At 43.1% G+C, this 26,130-nt stretch overlaps 2 protein-coding genes across 2 annotated transcripts; both read left to right on the top strand.

The window, feature by feature from the left end:
- The first annotated feature begins 3 nt into the window (after positions 1 to 3).
- LOC128753741 (signal recognition particle subunit SRP68-like) lies at positions 4 to 9,755 on the top strand. Its single transcript, XM_053855776.1, has 16 exons — positions 4 to 144; positions 437 to 503; positions 926 to 1,039; positions 1,806 to 2,001; positions 3,017 to 3,099; positions 3,190 to 3,299; positions 3,900 to 3,979; positions 4,106 to 4,246; positions 7,073 to 7,171; positions 7,248 to 7,309; positions 7,753 to 7,906; positions 7,983 to 8,077; positions 8,160 to 8,289; positions 8,439 to 8,514; positions 8,600 to 8,652; positions 8,768 to 9,755. Exons 1-16 carry the CDS (start codon positions 57 to 59, stop codon positions 8,993 to 8,995), a joined length of 1,776 nt encoding a protein of 591 aa, XP_053711751.1. The 5' UTR covers positions 4 to 56; the 3' UTR covers positions 8,996 to 9,755.
- Positions 9,756 to 13,236: 3,481 nt separating this feature from the next.
- Positions 13,237 to 25,627, top strand: LOC128754943 (envoplakin-like). Its single transcript, XM_053857952.1, has 22 exons — positions 13,237 to 13,557; positions 15,984 to 16,083; positions 16,181 to 16,335; positions 16,811 to 16,934; positions 17,042 to 17,173; positions 17,251 to 17,292; positions 17,616 to 17,777; positions 17,848 to 17,955; positions 18,026 to 18,121; positions 18,190 to 18,300; positions 18,840 to 18,986; positions 19,056 to 19,210; positions 19,283 to 19,380; positions 19,563 to 19,735; positions 19,837 to 20,000; positions 20,128 to 20,266; positions 20,345 to 20,538; positions 21,089 to 21,239; positions 21,320 to 21,403; positions 21,467 to 21,574; positions 21,658 to 21,750; positions 21,870 to 25,627. The coding sequence occupies exons 1-22, from the start codon at positions 13,499 to 13,501 to the stop codon at positions 25,266 to 25,268; spliced, it is 5,994 nt and encodes a 1,997-aa protein (XP_053713927.1). The 5' UTR covers positions 13,237 to 13,498; the 3' UTR covers positions 25,269 to 25,627.
- The last annotated feature ends 503 nt before the right edge of the window (positions 25,628 to 26,130 follow it).

Below are 26,130 nucleotides of genomic sequence, written 5' to 3'. Positions count from 1 at the left end.
CGTCCTGGGCTCTTCTGAGCATGTGTGTGAGCAGATTTAGCTGCTAGCTTTGAAAGATGGCCACAGAGAAGCCCAACGACTCCAAAGTTTCCCTTTCGGATGACAACAAAGAAAATTCCCCCGATGGGAGTCTGGGGCTGGAAAGTATCCTTGAGAATGTGTCGTGTGTAAAAATGTATTTCGAGATAGATCCAGCAACTTATGTGAACCTTCTTGCTGCCTCGCTTAGGGGGTGTCGTTAGCCTGCGTTGTTAGGCTACGTGTCATACAGAAAAGCTACCAGTGGCAATCTTTGCTCTAGTGAGGTTTGGAAAATAATCTTAGTCGCAACACGAGTGTAATTCAGCAATAACCATGTAGACACGCCGAGTTGTTTTTCTGAAACGAATTATTGGTGTTTAATGAACTCAAGATTGTCCCTTAACATTCAAACCAGTCTTGCAGATTATAAAAGAGTCCCAGCAACAACATGGACTCAGACATGGAGACTATCAAAGATACAGGTGAGCTTCCCCTTGTCATGTACGTGTGGACGGATTGGTTATTGGAATGCGTGTTTCTTTTTTCTTCTCTACTTGGCTGTATCCTCAGTCTTGTGTGAGTGGTGGTTGTATCGTCATGCTTCTTCTTGCAGTCGACGTTTACAGCTGTGAGATAAAACGACTCAAATTTCAATAGTTGTCTTTCGTTTGAGGACCATTCAAGCCTTATGTTGCATGGAGACAATGTGATTGTACTAATAGGTATCATTTTCAGTTGTGTTTTAAAATGCATACGAGCCAATCTAACTCTAATACTGATCTTACAAAAAAAATGTCACTGTCAAATGCTTTGACTCTGTCTCTGAATGAGGGTTTTGTGCTAGTTCCTTACAATACCATTTACAGTATGAACAATCTTAGGAATTATAACTGTTTGTTTCCAGGGGCTATTGTTCTCGTCGACTTCGACGACTACGGAAAACTCTGGGATTTAAGATGGGGAACAGGCACAAGTATACTGGCAAAAAAATAACTGAAGACATACTTACTGACAGCAGGTAAGTCATGAATGTTCTGATGTGATTCATAAGCTGTATAAGATAATGTGTATAATTCATACACAAACAAGTTAAGCTTGCACTGATCGATCTCCACCAATGTCATTGATTTAGCATGATAGGCAAAATTACGCAATAGGCGGAAATGTACTCCCTTTTTTGAGAACAAACCTTTCTACCAATCTCATCTTCCACAGTCATCCTCCACACGTGTCAGTGAACATATTCTAGTGACGCTGGAACCAGGTTTTAAAAGTTGAAAGAAGTCTTTTATTAAAGACAGATATGCTGCCGGACATCAGCACCAACATTCCTCCCAAAAACCCTTCCCAGTCATGATGCATTCATGGACTTTAGGAAATATGCGCGTCAGTGTGGCTTTGATACACAGTTGCCGACTCACCTTCCTGCTCACTGGTCAAGCTTAAGATAGCGTGAGCTACTGGTTGTGCACTTCTGGTTAACTGAGCGGTGAGAAGCACAAAGCCACAGCAACAAAACTCATGGAATTCATGGCTGTTGGTTGCTAGCATTTCAGTAGTTAAGGATCAAGTACTGCAGTGCCTGAGCCCTGAGCCATATGACGTGTTAGAAACTCAAGAGGACTCTAAGAGCAAATCAAAGTTTAATATGTCATTGAAAAACTCCACAAGCCTGGACAAAATTAAGTCATTGAAGTTCAATGATGATTCAAAGAAAAAAAAAAGACTACTTTCATTATTAATGTAGAGTTTGAAGAATAAATAACATGCCCATGTTGTTTTAGGTATCTTTTGTTGGTTTTGATGGAGGCAGAGCGCGCATGGAGCTACGCCATGCAGTTGAAGCAAGAGGCCAATACGGAGCCACGGAAGCGATTTCACCTGCTGGCTCGTCTCAGGAAGGCAGCCAAGCACGGTGAAAAGCTGGAAAAGTTATGCGAGAGCCACAGAGTCGATGCCAAGACCAAACTGGAGGCACAGGTACGTCAGAGACTCTGCAGAATAAGTGACTGACCATGTGAACACATGCAAACATTCTCCCCTATAATAGCATGGGCATGGCGACCTGGTAATGGCACCGCTAGCTGGGCCCAAATAATTGTCATGCTCAAACCCCATGCTGGGTATACAGCACGTTCATTCAGAAATCGCGAATCATGTACCTTTCGAAGCTTCTATGCAGGGCTTCAGCAAGAGAAGTCAACCTACGTTGTTGCCAAGTAACAATTTGAGAGCACAGGCATATCATGGGCTGTATTTGGTTGGTTTATTTTGGTTGGCAACATATGGTGCTTATAAGATCATTCTGCTTCAGTAATTCTTAAAGTACAATACAGGGTTACATGTTGTTCTTCAATATTGTTCTGCATTTAAATTCTCACTTGTGTTCAGACATATATCTGAAGTGTTGATTCATTATTATCATGACATAGCATGATGATGGATCACATTCATTCTGTAAATAGTTGTCTCTCTCACTTTTAAGTTTCAAATATATAACTTTTTCATGAAATGGCTATCATGGTTATTAGTTACTCTTTAAAATAGGGAACACATATTGTCAATTAAGCTGCTTATTAACCGTTTATAATCGATAATTATGGTGTTGTGTAGAGTGAACTTTCAGTGACCATTTCAGGGCAAAATATAGTTTGTCTAAACAGGATGCAAATAACTACTTGGGAATATGTTGCTAATACTCATATGAATAAGTAGTTTATTGATGGTAATGTACTGTATGTTCCCTAACATAGGGAGGGGGTGGCGTTCATCTCATTCAGCCGTGGCAAAGAGTCTTATTCTGCTTGAAATCAGTCTACCAAGATGACCTTATCCCACTGGGCCGCTGCTGCCATCCCACATGCCCCATCCGTTTTAGGGTTTTTGCTGTGGCCTGAAAAAAAAATCATACTGTGCCACAGTCTTTGATGTTGATTAGCCTCCATCTGAAAGGGATCCCAGACACATTCACCGAGTTTTCTTGTTTGAACTGCAGGCATACACTGCGTATCTGACCGGAATGGTTGAGTTTGAGCTGCAGGAGTGGAAAAAAGCAATGGAAGCTTTCAACAAGTGCAAGTAAGGTTTTCATTTTTTTTCTATTCTTGTGAACAGAAAATGTGATATATTGACATAATTATGCTTTTTTTTTTTTTTGCTTATTGCCAGAACCATCTACGAGAAGCTTGCCAGTGCATTCACGGAGGAGTTGGTGGTACTTTACCGTCAGCGCGTGGATGAGATATCGCCCAACATCCGCTACTGTGCTTACAATATTGGTCAGTCATTGCCTGTCACGTATCTTTACATCAGGGGTCTCCAACCCAATCTTTTGACTGCTACTTTTGCACTGAAGCGAATACAGTAAAGATTATTCACTGGACTCACTTGCATACCGAAGGAAGGCTCAGGTTTTTCACTACATTTCTCCCTTTTTGCATCATCATCTGTGAGGGGCTGTTTGTACTAGTTGAGCAGGTTGGCCACTTCAAATGATGACTTTGGTTGTTTTTAATGGAAAAAAAATCTTCTGGCAGATTTGAGCTTTGAGTTCCAGTGCGAGGAATTTTAACTGTAATATAGTCTTAAGAGTGTTGACTTCTAAAGTAGCCTTATTTAGTCTGTACCTGTCAGTGTAATCACAGTAGACTGTAGTGTGTGCTGTTGTTTTAATATCCTCCTCAGAAAACATCAAAATTTGGCATTTCTAAAGGGTGAAAGATTTTATTCATGCCTTCACTATGTTCTATAACTATGCCGGGAATTGTGCCAGTACTACCAGTATAAATGCCTGCAGCTCTTTTTTTATGTCCCAGACAGACCAGTCAGCTTGAATCTGTAAATCATGAAAAGTCAAACTTTTCTGCTTCTTTGTTCAGGTGACCAGAATGCCATCAACGATTTGATGCAGATGAGACTTGCCGGTGGTGGTGGAGGCATGATGGCAGAAAAGCTGGAGGTGAGGAGGCCGGCCTTTATGTCCATAATGTATTATGCTTTTGGCATTCATACTTGCGCATTGTCGACTTGAAAGGCCCCAATTTTCTGGGACTCCACATTGAAGCGGTTCATCTCTGTTTTCCAGTCCCTAATCACTCAGGCCAGAACCAAGCAAGCTGCCACCATGAGTGAGGTGGAATGGCGGGGCCGGATTGTTCCCGTCAAGAACGACAAGGCCCGAGTCTTCTTGCTGGGCCTTGCTGACAATGAGGCTGCTATCGCTCAGGTCAGTCATTGCAAGTCCAAAAAGTCGCCTTGTTGCCGCAGAATCTTTTTAAATAGTCTAAAAACTCGTTTAAATGCAAAACCTGTCGTCCAAGATAGTGTACCTTGGCAGATCTTCCACAAGAGGGCATCAATATTTAATCTCTAATGACCCATGAGATGCATCCATGCTCTTTTTTCAGTGGGTGGCGCACTTCTCTTAGCTTTTTTTTTTTCCTCCACATCACTTGACTTGTTTGATTTGCGCCACGTGTCGCTCCTCCAGTCCCTGTAGCTGGAGGTTCAGCACACCCTGAGGTAACACCCATCACACCCAGAGCCACTCAGGTCTCTGGCATGCAGCCTTTCTTATCACACAACTGCATTCTGTGCATTTCTGCCACACACAAAGGCAGCACCACACCCAGCTGGTGTTCCTGTCTTCTTGTCTCTTTAAATATTTAAAGGCAGTTTTGTCCATCTTGCTGCAGAAGCAGGAGCAGCAGGTTTTCAGTGGTAGCTTTTTTTATTTTGCTTCCTTCTTGGTGTTGAACACTGAATTTTAAACTTGTCTGGTAACACCGCTGGCAAGTGCACAGTTTTTTCTCGATTGTCCTTCGAATCAGTTCTTTTTTTCTGAAGAGAGAATCAAGTTGAGCCAGCTCGGCGAGTCATTGCCAGGGTGTTGGTTCCAGTCGGTGGCAATTGGTATCATGAGCCCTCTGCAGTGATGTCAAAAGAGCAAGAACCAATGATTTTCAAGTGGAATTTTGTCGGAACATTCGAACTCTTTGTACCTCCCTAAGGAATTACTTTCCTCAGGTTGTCATTAGTTTTCCTCAGCCTGTGCTTGAAAGTTTTGAATAGTGCTTCTTTTCGACCTTTTTTGACCAATATATTAAATCTATGATTTTCGAATAATCCTGAGAAATTAGCTTGTGAATTTTGAGAAAATCTGTGTTGTTGAAGCCTAAGTAGTTACAAATAAATGACTTTGGCGTTGACATAGGACCAAAAAAAATTTTCATCTTCTTGTATCACTTAGATGCGACTGTGCAAAAGCCTCTTCAGTGATGCACAGGCCATAAAATAAAATAATTATCTTTTCTGCAATATGTTGAGTTTTGGTTGAAGTGTGGTGCAATCCAACTGTCTGGTGTACACTTCCCTGAGTGCATTTAGCTTAGCCTGGACCCCTTTTAAAGTGCAACTTATGTCCAAGTCCAACTCTCCTTACTCATGCATGTTTCCAATGTTGAATTCCTCCTCTCCATGATGCAGTCAGTCTCATCATGATGCTGCTCCGTTTTCAAGTTACTGCTTTATAAAGTTCTCCATCATCTGAAATTTCGGTGAACCAGAGGTTACAAAAGCGGAACCCAATGTGACGGAACATTGTGTCCTGTGCTCAGAACCCGCCCACCTTTTAGGTATACCGAGCCGCGGTTGAGACATGTCAGATCAAATCAGAGATGTACAGTAGTGCCTCAGTCATGCTAGTGAGTTCAGCATTTTGCATTGTTTACGATCTTAACCCCTGTGTTATTATGGTGTTGTGATGTTACGGTGACATCATAGACCACCACCTCCTCCTTCTCTGGTCCATGGAAGCAGGGTCGCTGCATATGTTAATCTGTAAACAGCAGTGTAAACAGCAGTGTAAACAGCAGTGTAAACAGCAGTGTATACAGCGCGCGGACAGGACGGTGTGCTGAGGAGAATGTGGGACTTTGGCTGCGAGTGATTTTAACTTCAAAGTGTGGAGTTCAGTGCAGCAACCAGCTCCTGTTTCATCTGGCTAGTGGTCAGCAATGGTGGCCTGAAGGTTTCCACCTGGCCAATCACGGCAGAGTAGGTGTGGCTAGGAGAATGAGATTTCAGCTGGCGGGAAACAAAGCTTTTGATGGGTGGGGCTGGGGCACATTTTCTAATGTAAATATTCAGACAGTTTTTACAAGCAGGAAGATAATGCTCTTTTCAGTTGGACTCCAATATCATTTTTATAAGTTCGTTTAATAGTTTGTCTTTAAATGATTAATGTTTATATACGGTATATTTCATTATTTTTCTCTTGACTACCTTGTCTGATTTTTCTCTTCCTCTTTCTTCACTTTATTGTTTTCCATCCTTCTTACATTCTCTTTGGATCTCAGCTTCAAGTTCACCTGTAATTTTCTAAATCACATTTGGAGGATAATGTTCTCTCCATAGTGTGTTTGATGGGAGAACCTTCTGCTTCTCCTTGATCTAATTTCTTCTCCTGCTCTCTTCCCCATCATGTTCTGGTTTTCCCTCCGCTCCTAAGATTACATTTAGGTTTTCCTAAATATGTTCTATTCATTCGAGTGTGGCAAAACTGCCTTAAGATGTTGTTGCCATCTATGTAAAATATTCAGAACTTTATTTTTTAGAAATGTGATGCTAATGTAGCGGATACATTGCAGAAAGAAGGGAGTGTTTGCATCAGAGTGGTGGTGAAAGATAAGCATGAGTGAGAAACATGTCAGCTTCAAATATTTGAGCCTTAAACCCGAGTGACTGTGTGCTGATGAGTTGTGTGGAGGAATGCTCCTACACCTTGCTGGGCCACATACTTTACCTCAAGTTGACACAGTTGCATTCTTCATCTGTAAAGTGAAGCTCTTCGTATGAATTTACTATGTCTCATTATTACATTTATGATAGTGTTTCCAGTGATAGCTGTGTCAGTGAAGTGTGCGTCTCAAAGTCATGGCTGTGCTTCAAGTTTCTTTTATGTTTTGCGAATAAGATAAGTTTCAACATTTTTTTTCCATTTGTCTTCACAAAGATACATGATTTACATTGAGTTTCATTGTGTTTTATCCAGGCAGCCAATGAGGAGACCAAAGAGCATCTATACGAGACTCTGCTGGCTGAGTGCAGAGACACCATCCAGTCTGTGAAGGAAGAGCTCAAGAGTGAAGCTGTATGTAGCTCCGCTCCACATGGCATCTCACTTCACTGTTGATATTGTCATCAAATGTTCTTTTTTTTCACTATAGAAGCGAGAGAGGAGCGCAGAGGGAGACAATGGAAAAGTGTCCAATATGCAGTTCCTGCACAGGTTGGTCGAGTGGCGAACAAAGACACTCCTTACACCATTTCTTTACTGAAATACATTTCTAACAAAAAAAATGATTCCTCGAAGATAAATAAACTTCTGCAAGAAAGTTGCCTCTCAAAATAGTATGCAGATTATCCTGATTTGATCTTCATGAATTCATGGCTGCCCAAAACAAGTTGGAAATGTTGAAATGCACCTCCTTGTTGGTCCATGTTTCCGGTTGTGGTTGACTTTCTTTTGTTTTCGGAGACATGAGCTCATGTCTGAGGCAGGTTATTTCAGCCCCTTTTAGTTGTGGAAGCTCCTTAACATGGGTAGCTACCTGTGACAAATCACTCTGGACCCCTCAGTGGAAACATGCCATTTGTAGTCTTGACTCCAACGATGGAATCTATGCCTGGACTCCTCAGTTTCCTTTCTAACAAGTTGGTCTCTTCTCTCAGTTACCTGACCTACATCAAGCTGTGCACTCTGGTGAAGAGGAATGAGAGTATGGCCCACACACTTCAGGCCAAGCTCAAGGAACCTGAAGTGGATGAGACCAAGAGGGGACCCCGTCCACAGGACCTTATCCGCCTCTACGACATCATCCTGCAGGTCTGAACTTTACATTTCTTCTTCATTCTGGTTGTTTACAAGGAAAGGAAGCAACCAAGATGTGGTTCCTCTTCAGAGTCTGGCTGAATTGGCCGTGCTGCAGGGCTTGGAGGAAGATCACACCTTTCAGAAGGAAGTGTCCCTCAAAACTCTGGTCTATAAGGCCTACAGGTTGGTTGTGGTCTGCTTCATATTGGTGATTTTAGGTTTTTAGGTTTTAAGTGAGCTTTCTTGAACCTTGTTTGTGTCACAGGTGTTTCTTCATCGCCCAGTCCTATGTGCTGGTGAAGAAGTGGAGTGAAGCTCTTGTGCTTTATGAGCGAGTGTTGAAGTATGCCAAGGACGTTCAGTCCAAGTCCAAGAACTTCAATAACAGCCTCAAGGTTGGTTCAACTTTAGTTATTACTTGAGTGAAATGTTTCATTTAAGCACAAACAAACTATTGTATAAATGAAGTCCTTGTGAATAAACAATTTCTCATTCTGGGAGTATATGGTGCGGCAGTCTGTTATTATTTGTCCTGCGTCTCCAGGATCTCCCTGATGTTCAGGACCTTATTGCTGAGGTCAATGCTGAAAAGTACTCCCTTCAAGCTGCTGCGATTTTAGGTGAGAGGGTTTCCTTCATGTGTACAGTGACTTCCCAAGCTGCACCATGGGATATATAAAGTCCTGAAATCTGTTACTATTCTAGATACTGAGGAGATGGCTGAAGTCCCTGCTCCACAGCAAGTGAAAGACAACAGGGTAAGATTTACACCCCAAAACACTCCTTCGAAAGTGGAGCGTTTTATATGAAATGCCGGAGTCAGACGTGAACATGACTGACTAGATCATCATTCTTCTCATCCCCCCTCTCCAGCCTTTGTGTGACCGCTTGGACACTTTCCATCTGGACTCCACTCTTGTTGGGAAGCAGCCCAATCTGGTTCAGTTCCCTCCGGATTTCCACCCAATTCCCTGCAAGCCCCTGTTCTTTGACCTGGCTCTGAACCACGCAGCGTTCCCACCGCTGGATGACAAAGTGGAGCAGAAGGGCAAGGGAGGTCTGACCGGCTACATCAAGGGCATCTTCGGCTTTGGCAGCTAAATCCAGTCCCAGACGTCTGCTACATTTCCTCAGATTTCAAGCTCAACAGTCAACCCTACTTGAACGGCTGTTTTGACTATCTTTAGTGCCTATAAAGCGAGATGATGGTTCTAAAGGTTGGGAGTTGGAAGTAGCGAATATCAATATGGGATGGGTCTCTAAACAGTCTGTGCCATCATTAGTATCGTGTACAAGACATCTGGCCCTCATTTCTTTTGTTTTTATTTTGGGGTGGATTAGCTTAATTTAAAATTCTCAATTGTTAAGAAATTTTTAAAAGAAGGCGTCATACTGCATCTGTCACTCTTCACTCTTAAAGACTGGATGCTCTTTATTATGGCAAATCTTTCTACTTAAACTGAACTGTCCTGTTAAGTGGAAAACCGCCAACAAGCACCATGCATTTTTGGGTCTGTCGTTTTCAAGAACACACAACAGGGAACTGGAGAATCATGGATGTTTGTTATCCCTAAATAGCTGCTGGGACCTTAATGTTGAAGAGTTGTCTTACAATTCCAATTAATAAAATACCTCTGCATGTTCAGTCAATTTTGACTTTTTTTTTCCTCAATGTAAAATCAAGAAACATGTTTAGATTACTGCAAAAAAAAGTACATTTAGATGGCTAACTTTTTCTGCCCCCTCTGTCATTTGGAAAGTGGCTGAAATGACCACAAACGCTATTTAATTGTGTAATACCAAGTGCGAAAGCTGAAGGAACTGTATGATTAATCTTGTTTTCTGTCCAATTATTAAAAATATTTTCACCAAAATATGTGAGCCATTTTCCTTTGGTCAGTTTTATCTGTCAGTGCTGCTGGTCTTTGCTGAAGTGAAGCAGGAAGCAGGTGTAAGTGTGTGACTGCGGCGGGTGTGTGGGTGCGTAGGATGCCTGAGCAGGGTGTGAGGACGCTCTCATTTACTCAGCGAATCAATTATATCAGGTATGAGTAACAACATAGGTGTGCTCAATCGCATGACATTATTATGCATTTTCAAAGTCAACACACTTGCAATATGTCCTGTCTTAAATTGGTCTTTCTTTGACACTCCACTGCTTGCATGCTTTTGTTACACCAAGAGTTTTCCACCCGGAAGAAGATATCACTGTGAAGGTTCAGTTAAACTGAATAGTCATTGGCTCTTCATATGGGAAGTGTTTTTTATTGTGATGTTTCTGTTCCTATTTGACATCCACAGAGTGAATGAGGGGAGAAACTCATCAATACGGTTAAAAATCTACACTATTTAATATAAAAATTGAAAAAGAAAATGGTTGAACTTTACTGAGAATGCAGGGTGGCAGAATTTGTAAGATGAAGTGAGACAACCTCATGTTGTTTTGACTTCCCCTCGTTTCCTCTGTTAGTCTGTTAGGAATTTGTTAACAGATTAGTTCAGCGGAGGTCTTTGTGTTTGCCTGCACAAAATCAAACCTGCGGATGTTTGTAATTCCACAGAGAAAGGAGCCTTTAACACTAGGAGACTAGGCCACATATCATGCTTCTTCACATGGGTTTATCTATTAAAGATTGTTGTTTTTATTTCATTTTTCATAGCAGTGTTTTGGGGTTTTTTTTCACTTTACAATAACAGGTCATAACAGACTCATGGAGTATTTATTCATGCTTTAATGTTAATGCTATTAATGCTAGATGAGGTTGTTGCTCAATATCAACTTTTGTTTCTAACAAAGTCGTCATTTTCCATTCATTCATTCCAAATATTACTCAAAACTGATGTGATTTGGGGAAAAAATGCCTGAAGCTACTGAAGCTAAATGGTTAGCTTGGAGCACCGGCTTCAGACATTTTAGCATTTAGCTAGCTCGCTGATCCTCTGGTGAAGGTTTACCTATCAAGCAGGTTGGTCTGAACTGTTTTTGTCAGTTTGTCTTGTTTTGTTTGCCAATATTTATGTGGGCGCCAAGTAAGTGTGACTTGTCTGGGCTTTGTTGAAGTGGTCGAAGCTGTGAATACTGCTAAAATGCTACATCTGCAAACAGTTTCAACTGCCAGGAAGAAACCCATTAAACCATGAGATCTTCCAAAGTTTTCCTCCAAACATTGTTGATATCTTTTCTGTTTTTCTTTATCCATAACTTTTACTGCAGTAGTCTTTGGATTGGATTGGATTTTGCACAACTTGGTGGCCTTAAGTTGTATTCAGAGAGTGCCATTTTGAATGTGCTCATCACATAAATGTTATGCAAACTGAAACAAGCCATTAAACAACAAATAAAGTTTTGTATTCTTTTCTCCAGCCATGTCATCTCTCTATCCTGGATCTGCCCTGCAGTCACGCTCCAGCTGGAACCCTCCTGACTGACACTTGATGCAGGCACAGCTGGGACGGCCCAGCTCCTTTTCCCTTCCGGTCCATTGGATTATTTGCTGTAGAAGTCGTCCCTCTGACCAGGCCTGTGCACAGTCCTTTTTGAGAGGCTGCAGCTCGGGGCAGGAAAAAAACGTTTGTGATTTTTCCTTCAGCACGCATATTGTTTCTGTTTGTAAACTTAAAACAAAAAAAGTAAACAGTCTTCGAAAGTGCGTGGGCAAAAACTGTCAAGCTGACACAGTATCTGTTCTTCCAGACAGGTGGACGCACCCATCAAAAGACTGTACGGATTAGAACAGTTCTCTCTCCATCAGAGAAAGCTGCTGGGTGGCATTCCATCCAGAATTGTTGGACGGCTGCTGAGAGACGCCTGCGTTCTCGATGACTCAGGTCCCTCAGTGCTACAAAGGAAATGATTGCACTAGTTAAATCATTTAGTCGTTGAAGATATTCCTGCAATATAGAAGGTATGGTGGGATACATTCTCTTTCAGCCAATGCTTGATGCAGACATGATTTGACCCACTCATAATAGCAAGTTAAACTGTATAAGCAGCAAAACAGAGTAAACTAGAAAAGCACCCAGAGAGCGCAAACCTCCGCCACGCCACGCCACGCCACGCCAGCAAAGACAAAGTGCCAAAATGACTTCTTTTTTTTTTTATCTAAATGCTATACTGGCATAAATGCCAAACATATTAAAGAATGCTTTAAAGAATTCCAGTGTATATACAGTAAGCTAGATCACCCCAAAATTAGCTATTATTCCTTGTCCGATTTCACATATTTCTGGAACATTTCATCCAATTTCCAGTTATTTTAAATATGGACAAACAGCATTTAAAACATGATCAAGATGACACATATTTTGTCTCTCTTTTTTTTTGGTCACAGGTGAAGAGCTCCATGATCCGAGCCACCAGGATGATCTTACTCCTTATTAAAGTGTGGACCCCAAGGTCAGTAGTCATGTTTGTCATGCTTGTTTGTTGTTACTATTATTGTCCATGTTGCCACTTCCTAATTATGTTACTGTCCAATCTTTTGAAACATTATCCAGTTTGTGAAATTAATAAGGGGACGTTTGAGTTAGCCTTGATAGTGATGTCTTTCTGATAGTGGAGACTATTTGCTAGTGTAGTCTACAGGGCGTCCAGTAAGTTAGGACGTAAGAGGGAAGGTAAGAAATACAACGTCAAATATCTTTATTGATTAGGTGATTAGGTTTTATTCAAACTCTTTGTTCCTTTTACAAAGTCATGCTACATCTATGAAAGAAAAAAAAGAACAGTTAATATTGAATTTAAATAAATGAAAAAATCACTAAGTCATTCTGTGTGTCCAGACTTTTTTCTCCCTCGGTAGATCAAGCATGGCTTTGTCAAAGGAAGATAGCGTTGCGCATGTACTCCAAGTTGTATTAATACTGAAGATAGTGTTTGCAGTTGTATTCTTACCTATGTATCCAGACCTAACCGACACAATGTAGTCCCATGTAGCACACACAGTTCTGGATTTGGACACAGTCACCCATCTCCAGGAATTTCTGTGAGTTCAAGTGGAAGCAGCTAGTTCTCTGTTAGCCCAGAGTGGTGTGGATAATTTGATTCTCTGTATTTGCAGCGTCGCAAGTGTGTTATCGCTCATTGGATGGATCACTAAACCCTCGTGAGCAGGAAACACAAGGGCTTATACATCGCTGCATGAACTTGAGTCTTCACTCTTGAAGCGTTCATCAACTGCCGCAGAAACAAGGCCAAATTATGCAAAGATTTTGTTCATCCTTCTCAATCACTGTCTTGTATTCATGACCAGGTCTATGAAAGAGTATCTGTATCTTGAGCCCCAAGTCACTGCGACCGCTCCAAGTGCCAGGGATGAAAGGAAGGGCAGGCCCGCGGGGGGAGGAAGGGAGAGTGTAGGAAACAGGTCAGTCCGGTCTGCCCCTCCAAGGTGGATGTCTACGCGGTGACACACCTGCCGACTGGTCTGGGAGGAGCTGTCGCTGAGTATGAGTGGCTTTTTGTGTCAGTAAACTTTGAGAAGGATCATTGGGAGGCGAGAGACAGAGAGGGCCACGGTAGACAACGAACAAGACGCAGTGAGAGAGAGACACACAAATCGACTTTGGTTTGGATCTGGGTTTGACCCCCACAAGACCTTCAGGATGTTTAGGAAAAAGGGAGCCAAGGACAGTACGCTCAAGTCGTCGGGCAAGGTCACAAAGTGAGTTTTAACCCCGCAGCCAGGTTTGAATGAGTGAACGTAAGCGAGGGGAGTGACACTCTATCTCTGTTCTGTCCTCCCATCCTCTCTTGTTCCCTCGGAGCACAGATCTATGTCGCGTTCCCTCTGTTCTCCTTCGGTGTCTGATGTGCTTTTCTCACTTGTTTGCTCTGTAAATTACAAGCCCCGATTTCATGTGAAGATTTGGGAATGGTGACTGTTATGTAAGATGAAGTTTAACCTGCCGACAAGGACCTGAAGTTTGTGTTGTAAACATGGGCTTGAAGAAAGAGAATGTGCTTTCAGGAAACAAGTGAAAGTCATGTTGAATGGGTTTCAGCTGTTTGGTTGTAGCTTCTCAGGTGAACATGCGAGATGATTACGATTGCTGGAGGGTTTTCTCTTGCGGGAGAGGCATTTACCAGTCTTCATTTAGTCTATATATCTATCTAACATCTGAGTCTGTCCTTAGGAGGTACATATTTTAGATGACTAGACTGGTCTCCAATGAGCTGCCCAACCAAAAGACGATTTGAATCAGATGTTTCCCATCTTTGTGTGAGAAGCAGGTTCCGGGTATCTGTCTCCACATGGTGTGATAAGAGCGACTGGTCGGTTCAGCTGGGCTGGTCTGGTTTCTCTTGAGTGGGCGTTGGCCCCCAGCGGTGATGAACAAAACCATGAATCAAATGATTAAAAGCATCAGGCAACAGAGTTTAGAATAATGACTCTTTCACCAGGCACCAACTCCCCCGGAATATACTGTTTTTATGTACTCAAGAAGTGGCATTGAATCTTAATGGTTAAGTTATGCAGCATTAAGGGTGTGTGTGAGGCAGCACGTGTATGAGAGCAGGTGCCACAACCCTTTTGACTGATGCGCAGGAGCCTCTTTATAGTTCTAATAATTATATAATGTTCCACATGACCACGGAAGCTATTGCTCCGCCTATCATTTGATGGTCTAAGAGTGGCATTGAAGGTTCACTGTATGAGATCTGGATTTGGTTTGTTATGACATAACATCTGAATCCACTTATTGAGCTCCAAAATTACAGATTAAAATTCACCAAGTGAAGACGAACCAGTTCTCGACATAGATTCATGACTGGCGTTGTTTCCCTCTCTTGTCATATATTACCTGCATCACCTGTCATGAGACAGAAAAATGGGGTGTTTGCAGCTCATACCTGTCTCTCCTGCTGAGTGAGCAGTAACAGGGAAGCCATTGTCACAGAACCAGATCAGTGATGCTACATTCCTCAGCTAACCTGCCATTAGCCAGGACCCACTTCCCCATGGCAACGTGACATCAGCTTGTTTTCTGCTGTGGTGCTCACGGGTAGTTGTGGTGTGGTCAGAGAATTGTGTAGTTTGTGTGTCACGCTTCTGGTTTATTTTTGCTGCTGCTGCTGTTTACAGCATATTTACCTATAAATGGATTAAAAATATATATGTTATTATCTGTCAAATGGATTGAAGCGCTGCAAAGCACATTCAAATTAAAATCCACTGACAAACCAAACAAAGAATAATTACATTTGCTAGTTTCTCTTTTAGTTTCATTATTGTTCCCCAGACCACACCGTCTGTACTCTCAATTTTTTTTTTGTCTGAATGTCTTTAAAGAGATTCTTTTGTTTGTTTTTATTCAATTAGTTAATGTGTATTTGGTAAAGAAGTTATTTCTGAAGAGGAAATATGGCACCCCAAATGCCTTGACACAAGTTGACCCCAAAATGTCTGTACTCATAATGTATGATTTTTCATACATTGTTCATGCATCAGGGCTCGAGTTTGCATCCAAAATACATGAAGGGGTCCTCAACACATGGCTGGGCATCTTTACACTATATAGTTTACTCCTGTATCTTTGTGTATAAAAGATCATGGAGCTGGTTCACGATTCATGATGAGATGGTGTCAACCAACACAGTGTACTTTTTCAGTATGTGCAGAGCTGTATTAACACAAAATGAAAGGTTTGAATGCAGGAATAGTAGATCATCAAAAGTCATGTGATTAAGGAAGATTTAAAAAATGGCAGAATATGACGGCGTCATTTGAGCCGCTGTCTGTATGAGGACCTGAAAAAATAAGAAAATAAAATTCAAAGTGAGTGATGGTGGTGTCGCTTTGTTGAGAGAGGTGCAAGCAGACCTTGTGTTTGTGATGCTGCTGTCTGAGGCGTCAGCAGGTGTAGCTGAACGTGGCTTTACAGGTGGGAGTAACAGTCACTCTGGAATGGTGATAATTCAAAGAACGTGTCGGGTGTGGTGCGGTGATGAATGAATCCTTCCAAACACTGTCCCAACACCAACTGTGCAGTAGCGAGCCCTGATGTGGAGCAAGATAATCTGTGTTTGATTTAATTTAATTTAACTTTTCAAAACTCCTGAGCTGTCGACACTTTTTCTCCACTTTAGGGACCAGAACAGCCATCTGGTCACGCTGATCAGCAAGATGCAAAACGATGCCGACACCGTGGAGAAGCACATTTTGCGGTCCGAGGAGCTAATGGCTGTGGTGAGAGAATTAAAGCGCCTACAGTGGAACCCCACCTGAGATCCTCTCTTCACCTGAATCATCACTCTCTCTTTGCTTGTCCATTTCTCCCTCCAAGGATGCTGAGAATGAGAAGAATGAGAAACCTTTCCTGCATCAGACAGAGATCTCAGACAGGCTGGGCGAGGCTGAGGGCCTGCTGAAGGTGCTTTTCCTGGATGTTGACACCATCAGGAAACTTAAGCATCCTCAGGCCAAAGAGATAGAAAATGAGTGAGTCCAATTTTTTTTTATTCTGCGTCCTAACATTTTTAAGAGATGAAACAAACATTCTGAAACCAGGCTAGCTGCAACATCTATACATGCAACAACTGTTGTCATTTTCATTTGATAGAGTTCTGCACAAGGCCCCAGAAATCCCAGCTTGTGCTTATGTTTCACTGAACTCAAGCAGCCACTTTTCTAGACAGGCCACGGTGCTTGCAGATCAGGTCCCAGGCAGTAGAAGATGTAGGTCCTTCACCAGAGATCCAGCTGAACATCATCTCCCAGTAACTGCTGTGGGTTTCAGTTTTTGGCATCCAAAAAAGAAATCACCCTCAGATATCAACTTCATTTCCCATTTGGACAAAGCATTGCATTTATTCATTTGTGCTGTTGTACACAGCCGGTGAGCTCCAATGGCTCTGTACTATAGGTAGAAGACATTAAGAAAAGATGTGTTTCATCATTGTTCCGTCCATTTCAGTGTCAGCCACCTCCATGAACGGTGGCTGAAGGACTGCGCCTTCTACAGAGACATCTATGAGCAGATAGATGACGTCTCTTTAATGCCCATCATCGACTGGGGGCCTGTATTCAACAAAAAGCAAGTATGTGTCTCATTCAGGTGCCAAGATTTCGGGACCTTGTTTCGTCATGAAATCACCAGTAAAATGTTAGTCAAAATGCATCTCATGCTCATGGTGTGTGTCAATAGCACCAGGTGGCTTCGGAGGAGTTCGGCCCGAGCATGGCTGACCTCGAGAAGCAAATCGCTGCTCATAACATTCTGCACAAAGAGGTGGAAGGTTATAAGTCTCAGCTGTGTTTGAGCTCAGCTGGCAGTAAGGTGAATACACAGACACACAAACACAAATATTTGGCCACATTCACGTGACTGACAACCTGATGTTCTTCACCCTCTAGGAAAAATATACTGAGCTTAAGAAACAGTACAACAAAATGCTGGTGAGTTGAAATGTATCAGATACATTGTAATATATTTCATAATCCCAGTTGTATATAGTTGCTTTTTCCTATCAAATTAGTAATGCATTGTTTGACATTAGAGATGCTACATCAGTAATGATAACAAAAGGTCATAACTATGTAATAACGTGGTTATTATGACTTAATCGATGTAACTGGGATGTTCTAAAACCTTTAACCATTTGCACTATTTATTGGCTGATAATACATCATTCATTCCTGGATGGTTATTTATTTTTAATTTGCTTTTGTGATAAATGTGTTGGACAGTTAAGACACAGTGTTTTCTTCTATCTCTTCAGGACAACTCCAAGTGGCGACATCACTACCTGACCAGCCTGTACGAGTACATGCACGGCTGCAACAAGGAGCTGAACTTCTTGGGTGAAGAGCAGAATAAGATCAAAAAGCAGGATTGGAGTGACCGAATGGTCGACCCACCTGATGTCCGCAGGCAGTATGAGGTGTGTTAGTGTGTACCGTGCCACTTTGGTGAAGGTCGGAAATTAATCCATGGGATTTAATCGAAACTAGAACTTCAAGAACAATAGCCTCCTGTCCCACGAGAGTGACGTGAACAAACTCCAGGATGAAGGAGACAGACTTATCGAGCTGAAGCATCCTGCCAGTGCAACAATCCAGGTGCGTCGCTACCTTCTGTGTGACGTGTCTTCAGCACAACTCACATTTACTGAGTCTATTGTATTTACAGGCTCAAAGAGATGCAGTGAGAGGCGAGTGGCAGAAGTTCCTCAACCTCTGCATTTGTCAAGAGACACATTTGGATAATGTGGAGGAGTACAAGAAGGTTATTCTCATGAACAATTCGCCACCTGTTTCCTGGATCCTGCATCCTGATTTTGTGTCTCGTTTCAGTACCAAATGGATGCAGAGCAACTGTCAGAGAACCTGACCAAACTCAACAACAGCCTGGATCCAAAGTCTCTGAGCAAGCAGAGCAATTCAGAGACACTTTTGCAGCTCAATGTAAGTTTAGAAATCTGTCTACAATTCGGCCTTTAAGTCATTTTAAGGTAAAGTATATTTGTCTAAACAGAACTGAATGATGGGATCAGAAACATTCTTATTTGCATGATAGTAGAGAAATCTTCTATCAATGCCTTATATTGGCTTTCAACAAGAATTAAAATGACCTTGTAAAACATTAGCTCTCATTTATAGACTAGACAGACAGTAACATGTCTTAGTTCACAGTTAATGTCAGCATGACCTGCACTTTGTTCCTCTCAGGCCCAGTATGGCCCCTGCCTCTCACCCTGTTTGGTTGATGTTGGTTTATCACCAGATGAGGTCACTCTAATGGAGCTTTTTAGCTAAGTCGGAGAAAGTTGAAGGTTGAAGAAACAAGCAGCTGTGATGGGTTCAACATGGTGGGCGGATCAGTGATGGTGAAGAAGAGGTTTAGAAGGTCTAGACAAGCGGTTTACCATGCATTTTCCATTTGGATAAACTATATATAAAAATCAAATCTGGATCAGGTTTGTGATTTTACATTCTTCCCCCAGCTGGAGGAGAAATCTGTGCAGGACGCGGAGAAGCAGCTGGCCGACCTTAGAAAGCGCAGCACCAGCATTGTGCCACTGAAGCTTCGCCGTAACGCCTCCAACCGACCAATCACGGTGGAGTCTCTGTGTGACTGGGACACCAGCAGGGTAGGAAACGCCACCCCATACTGGAATAAGACCATTTGGCTATCATTCTAATCTATCTGTTGAATTAAGGACTCCCTGTCCAGAGGCGAGAAGCTCACCTTAAAATCCAACTCTGACACTGAGAAGTGGAACGTCGTCGCTGCTGATGGAGCTACAAAAACCTTCCCTGGGGTTTGCTTCCAGATCCCCGCACCTGATCCTGACTCTATTGACCAGGTGGACCTGTAAGTCAAACTCAGCCCTTAAAGCCATTTTTGGTTTGCTTGGTTCAGTCACTGCATCTTTAACTTGCCCAGTTTGGGGAAAGAACTGGCTGACATCAAGAAGAGAAGAGCAACTCTGGAGGCCTCACTGAAAAATCACAAATCAGAAGCATCCCAAGCCCTTCAGTCAGGTGAGTCGCAGAGTCGGTCCAGATTAGCCTTTTAATTCAACCATTGCTTGTGGTGACACAAGACCCTCACATATGTCATTGACAGACATATAATCGGCATCAGGAATGCTGCTCCTATTATGACTGACTAATTGCAAATATACTGTATATTCTTTTCAATGATCTGTACTTTGCTGTTTTAGCGCCTGCGTCCTCTGCTCCAATGGATCCGAAAGCAACAGCTCTTGCTCAAGAGCTAAATAATGTGGACAAGGGTCTGACCAATGCAGAAGATGACTTGCTGAGCCTCCTCAGAGCTCCTCTCAGCCGCTCCGACCCCTCAGGAGATCTAGCCAAAAGGCTGCAGGACCAAGAGGTGACAAGCCCAGGGTCACAACTTACACAAATACTAAACGCTATCTGTAGTTCCTGGATAGAAGATTGTAATGAAAAATGCCCTCATTTGGTTTATTCCAGAAAGCAGCCAAGGCACTGCAAGACCTCGAGCGACAGAGGCTTGGAACTCAGGCCGGTCTGAAGTCACTGCCCAGCGGTGCCTCGTCCTCACTGCCCCTGCAGCTGAACAGTGCCAACAATAAAGCTGACAAGCTTGCCGCCCTCTCTGATCTCTACAAAAAGAAGTAAGCAGGTTGAGGAGCACAAAGCTAGGGAGATTTTCAATCAGGAAAGCTGTGGATTGACTGTCTTCCAAACTGATCCTCAACTGGTTTTTCTCTAAAATATTTTTCCCTTGTCATCGACTTCTAGAGCTAATGCTTCCCTCAACCTGGAGAGTCAGATTAACAAGGTGGACGGTATCGTCTCTGGGTTTGAGAAGAAGCTCAGTGAAGATGGCCCGATTCTGGATGGACCGAACACACTTCAAGCCGCCACAGACGACATACGAGTAATAATATTGATTCAAAATTCCGTTTTACCCTCAAAGTGCTTTGAATAATATCTAACTATTGTTGTCCGTATTCAGAATCAGAGTCGGTCTGTGGCCGCTGCGCAAGGAGACATGAAGAAACTGAGCCAGGACTTGGAGACCACAGAGCAGCTGTGCAGCTCCCTGCAGCAGGGATATCAAGAGTACTGTCCCGACATCCAGCGCCAGAGAACTGATGTGAAGACGCTGCAGAACCGATATGAGAATGTGTCCAATCAGCTAAAAGAGAGGTGAGAACAACGGCTGCTGTTAAAACACAAAATATTTAGCCTCAACACATGTATAATCATAGAATTATATTTGTAAATCTCTTGCTAAATGTGTGTGAACAGAATCTGATTTTTCTAAATGGATATTCTGTAGTATCGAAGCACATGTAATTAATGTAAACATTTCTCTAGAAAATATTGCAAGTTCATTATCATAGTGCCAAGTTGTCTTTTCATGGCTCCTGTGATGTCAACTTTCAATCATTTACAAACATTATAATGTAAGTATAGTAAGTAATCATTGTTTTTTCTTTCTAAGAAGTATAGTATTCCAGCTGCCTCCTTCTATTATGCAGTTGTATTATTTTCACTTCATTTCATAGTTTTATTTACAGCGTTACTTTCGTGTTTTATTCTTTCTATTCCACCATAATTTTATTTCTTTTTAATCATTTGATTTCATATATTCACAGTAGTTCCACCGTCACTAATTTTAAACCTGACTTGAACTGAAGACATGGAATGAGGAGAAACACTTGCACAGTTCTCAACTCTCTGTTGATTCTTCCAGAGAACTCATCCTGCAAGAGGCCGCAGCTAAAAATCAGGATTTCCAAAGTACATCCAGATCCCTCAACAACTTCCTGGACAACATGCCGAAAAGTCAGATCAATCCGAGCGACGGCCCGTCTCAAATCGCAGCTAAACAAAGCGCTCAAGAGGTGTGAATTACCCGGAACTATGAAGATGTTTGCCTCTAAAATAAAGAGTCCAATAATAATCTCTGTATATTCACATGCAGAGGGCGATGGAGGAGCTGAAGCGGAAGGGAGATGACATGGACAGAGTGGCTGACCTTTCTCAAGACCTGCAGGGTCTACTTAACGTATGACTTGAATTTAACTGTTTTCTTAACACGTGAACCTCATTGTTTCTTCCATGGTTGCAGCAATATGATTCCAACATTGAAAAATTCAACTGTACCATTGAGGACAATGGGGTGACTGCTCCCAAGAGGGCTTACACACCCACACTTGCAGAGGCTGTTCAGAAGCAGGTATTTCTTTCAATCCTTTCGTTAAGAAAAATGCCAATCAGTTCCATCCAGTGCTGTTCATGGGTTACCCATTTGTATTAAAGGAAAAGGACTTGGTCAACCATTATGCCGAGACAACTGCTGAGAGTGCACAACGCCAGAAGCAGATGTCCCTGGCCAAGAATCTGATTGACCAAGTAGGTAGCGGTGATGAGGAATAAAGCACTTTATTGTATATTACACTTACATGATATGCAGCAACGGAATGTTTTTTTTAGATAAATCAGCTATTTTGTTTGTTGTTTTTCTGTGGTAGAATGAAGAGAAGGTTCACATGGTGGAGCAGCAGCAAGTGCAGCAGCATCAAAATGCACAGAGGAGTTCCTTAGAGCTCAACAGCCTGCTGAAAGAGCTGGATGAAGAGAAGGAAAGGATGTCTCACACAGAGAACGACTTGAGAACCTTCAGAGAGCGGATGATGTCGCTGAAGAACCGCAGAGGGGTGGAGCGCATTGAGGAAAAAGAAGTGCTGCAGTACTATCGGGACCCAAAACTGGAGAGCGATCTAAGCGAGTTCCAGAGTAAACTGCATGAAGAGTCTCTGAAGCGTAGCACCATTCAGAGTGAGGTCGAGGTCTATAAGAACAAAATCATATCCCTAGAAGATACCATCAAAAACGCCCCCCCGAAACTGGCGACTAGGGAGGTCACAGAGTTCGAGAAAGATCCACAGTTGGACATCGAGGCGGCCAAGCTGAAGGATGAAATCGCTCGAGTGAGGGATGAAATTCGGGTGAGAGATTCCGAGCATATTCAAATGAAGACAGAAGTGTCCATTCTGCAGCAGAAGAGGCCGACGATCAAAGAGAGGATTGTGAAGAAAGAAGTGGTGAAAGTGGAGCAGGACCCAGAGATGCTGAAAGCGGTCCGATCGTTTGAGCTGGAAATATCGGATGAAGGCAACAAGAGCAAGCTGATCAACGACCAAATCTTCCAGACACGGAGTGAAATTAATGCCCTTGAAAGGTTGATTCCCTACATCCAGCCAAAGGTCATCACTAAGGAAGTCAAGAGTGTCGAGCAAGATCCCGAGCTCATCAATGAATCCAAGTCCCTGAAAACAAACCTGGAGACTGAGAAGGTTGAAAATGACTCCCTGTCTCGGGAAGTCATTGAGCTCCAAAGCCGCTACAGACAGGTTCAAGACATTAGACCGAAAGTTGAGGTGAAGGAAATCGTGAATGAGATTTACAGGATAGATCCAAACACGGAGATGGAAATCGTGCGTCTGCGGAAAGACATACAGGAGTCCAACAGCCAGCGCTTGAATTTGGACAGGGACTTGACAACCATCACGTCTGATCTGAACGTCATTCGTGCTCAGAAGCCAAAAGTCGAGGTCAAAGAAGTTCTCCAGGAGGTGGTTAAGGAGGAGCGAAGCCCTGAGAATGAGAGAGAGATCCAGAGGCTCAATGATCAGTTGTACCGCCTTAACAGTTCGTACAACTCCCTCAATGAGCAGGTGAGGGTTCTCAGAAATGACAGGGATCAGTGGAAAGCAGAGAAGTCCAAGATCGAAACCAAAGTCATTACAAAAGAGGTCGTCAAGTACGAGCCGGATCCTCTTTTGGAGAAAGAAGCAGAGCGTTTGAGAAGAAATGTGCGGGAGGAGGCCCAGTTGAGGCGCAGCCACGAAGAGATGTTGTTTGACCTGAAAAATAAGTACATTCTTTTGGAGCGACAGAAACCAGAGGAGAAGGTGGTGGTGCAGGAGGTGGTGCGGCTCCAGAAAGACCCGCGGCAGATTGCCGATCACGAGCGGCTCAGTAGAAGTCTCGATGAAGAAGTCAAAACCCGACGTCAGTTTGAGCTGGAGTTGCAGCAGCTCAGAACAAAAGTGGAAGACAAGCAGAGGGTTATTAAGGAGAATGAGGAGCACCAGAGGCTGATTCAAGCACAGTCTGAACTCCGAGAGATCAGGATGCGCATCACTCAGCTGGAAAACGCTCCACCTCCAGTGGAGGAGAGCATCGTTGTGGAGGAGGTGTTGAAGGTCGAGAGGGATCCAAAGCTGGAGAGAAAGACCATCGGCCTTCGATCGGAAATGGACAAGGAAACCAATGATATCCTGCGTATCCAGAGAGAAATACGTAACATCACTGCCAAGCTTGAAATACTGCAGAGAGAGAAGTCAAATGAACGGACAGTGTATAAGGAGATCGTCCGTGTAGAGAAGGACCAGGCTGTGGAGTCAGCGAGGGATCGTCTGAGAGAAGAGGTGTCTCAACAGAGATTCTCCCGACAGGATGTGGAGGATGAAATAAGACGCATCAAAGACCGAACAAATCAACTTGTCAACTCCAAGTCCAGCACTTCAAGGGAAGAGACGTCTCTCGTCTCCAACAGAGATGCTTTGCTGAGAGAAAAGGACAACCTGACTCGAGAGCTCAGGACCCTGGAGACCAAGAGGCAAGACATCAATATATCCTTCCAACAGCAGAGTCGGCTGATCAGCGAGAGATCTCAAATGAGCAGGCAGAGAAGCATGAAGATGGAGTCTGATGTGCAGCGCCTGGAAAGAGAGATCCTGGAGGAGAAAGACAGGATTCACCAGAGAGACAGCACTATTCGAGACCTCATTTTGAACTTGCAGAAGGAGGAGCAGGCGGAGACAAGAACCAAGGAGACCAACGTCTCCACCAAAATCACCATCCTGGATCCAGAAACTGGAAGAGACATGTCTCCGTATGACGCCTACCTGCAGGGTCTGATTGACCGCCAGCAGTACATTCATCTCCAGGAGCTTGAATGTGACTGGGAGGAGATCACTACCATGGGGCCTGATGGTGAGACCTCTGTCTTGCAGGATCGCAAGAGTGGCAAACAGTACTCCATCAAGGACGCGTTGAAGACAGGCAGAGTCAAAGAAAGCGATTATCAGACTTACAAATCTGGCAAAATGCCCATTTCCGAGTTTGCTCTGTTGGTAGCGGGTGAGAAGAATAAGGCGCCTGAATTCAACTCCATCAAACCAAAGACCTCATCAACAGTTAAATCCGCCCCCTCTGTGAATTCCACAGGGTCACAAATCCAGCCAGTCGCCGGGGTCATTGATACAAACACTGACACGTGTTACCCAATTCGCAGCGCCACCATGCGTAAACTGATCGATCCCACCACTGCCCAGAGGCTTTTGGAGGCCCAGGCTGCCACTGGGGGCATCATTGACATCAGCACGAGGGAAAGATACCCTGTGAACAAGGCCGCAACCAGAGGTCTCATTGAAGATAGTCAGCTCCAACGTCTACACAACGCTCAGAAGGCCTTCTCCGGAGTTGAAGACCCCGTGACCAGAGAGTGTTTGTCCGTGGGTGAAGCTGTTCAGAAAGGCTGGATGCCAAAGGAAACTGGCACTCGCTACATGGAAGCTCAGCACCTGACAGGGGGGCTGGTCAATCCGAAAACCGGTGCCAGAGTAGGCATTATGGATGCTCTTGCCTCAAAGATGATTGACAGCACGATGGTTAGAGAGCTGCAGTCTGAAAGATCCTACACCAAAGATATAGTGGATCCACTCACCAAAGAGAAGATCAACTACAAGCAAGCTCTTGATCGCTGTAAGAGAGACCCCATGTCAGGCCTGCCCATGCTGCCAGCTTCCTCCAAAGATTCAGGCTACAACTCAACCTACACCAGCAGATATGCAAGATTCTAAACACATTCACAGCAAAGTTTTGAGCTTCAACGATCAATGGAATGATGGATCATCTTAAAACCCCAAAAGAAGCAAACATTCTGACTCAGGAAAATGTCAACATCTGTCCGACCGAAGCAACAGCGGCTCTGTTATCTTTGTTTACCAAAATCTATATTACGTGGGGTTTTGTTTTATTTAAAGAACAACTTTATCATGAATATTATCGTGTTACTTGGAATAAAGGGACATGGTGCAATGCTGTTAACCAAGATTGATTTGATTCTGTATTACTTTTGGGTGATCATTGATGCTTTAAATTCAATCTTGTTTGATACTTTATGAAGAAGAAATATCAATAAACTTAAATTATAATTGATCACTGGAATGGCCTCCGTGAGTTTTATTGTCCGTCGCACTTCAACGTCAGATGTGAAGAAAACAGCCAAAGATGATCGGTGAAGGTGGGATGTGTTCCCTCCATGTTCTCCATATTCACAAGCCCGTGAGTAACAGACATGTTAATTTCATGTTAACTCATAGACGGAAGTTTCCCGATTGCTTGTAAATGGGCTTTGTAAATGTGTAAGGTTCATTAGATTGACGAAAGCTTCATCGTTCAGTAAGAGTTCGATGCTGGAAACCCACTGCTCATACTGTGAAGGAACTTCTTTACAGTACTGCCACCTGCTGTCCGATTGAGCTCATTGCGTTCAATGAGGATGCTGACTTAGATTGGCTTTAGTGCGACATGGATGTGAATATGATGATAAACAAAAGCAGTGTAAATCTCAAAGCAAAAATATTGGTACGTACAGAGCTTTTTCCACACACACATGAACATGAAACTAACCTGCTTACCCTTCCTGTTAGCAGCTGGAAA

Source organism: Synchiropus splendidus, chromosome 2 (genome assembly GCF_027744825.2).
Source record: "Synchiropus splendidus isolate RoL2022-P1 chromosome 2, RoL_Sspl_1.0, whole genome shotgun sequence".
Lineage (NCBI taxonomy): Eukaryota > Metazoa > Chordata > Actinopteri > Syngnathiformes > Callionymidae > Synchiropus > Synchiropus splendidus.
This window is presented reverse-complemented; position numbering and strand designations above follow the sequence as displayed.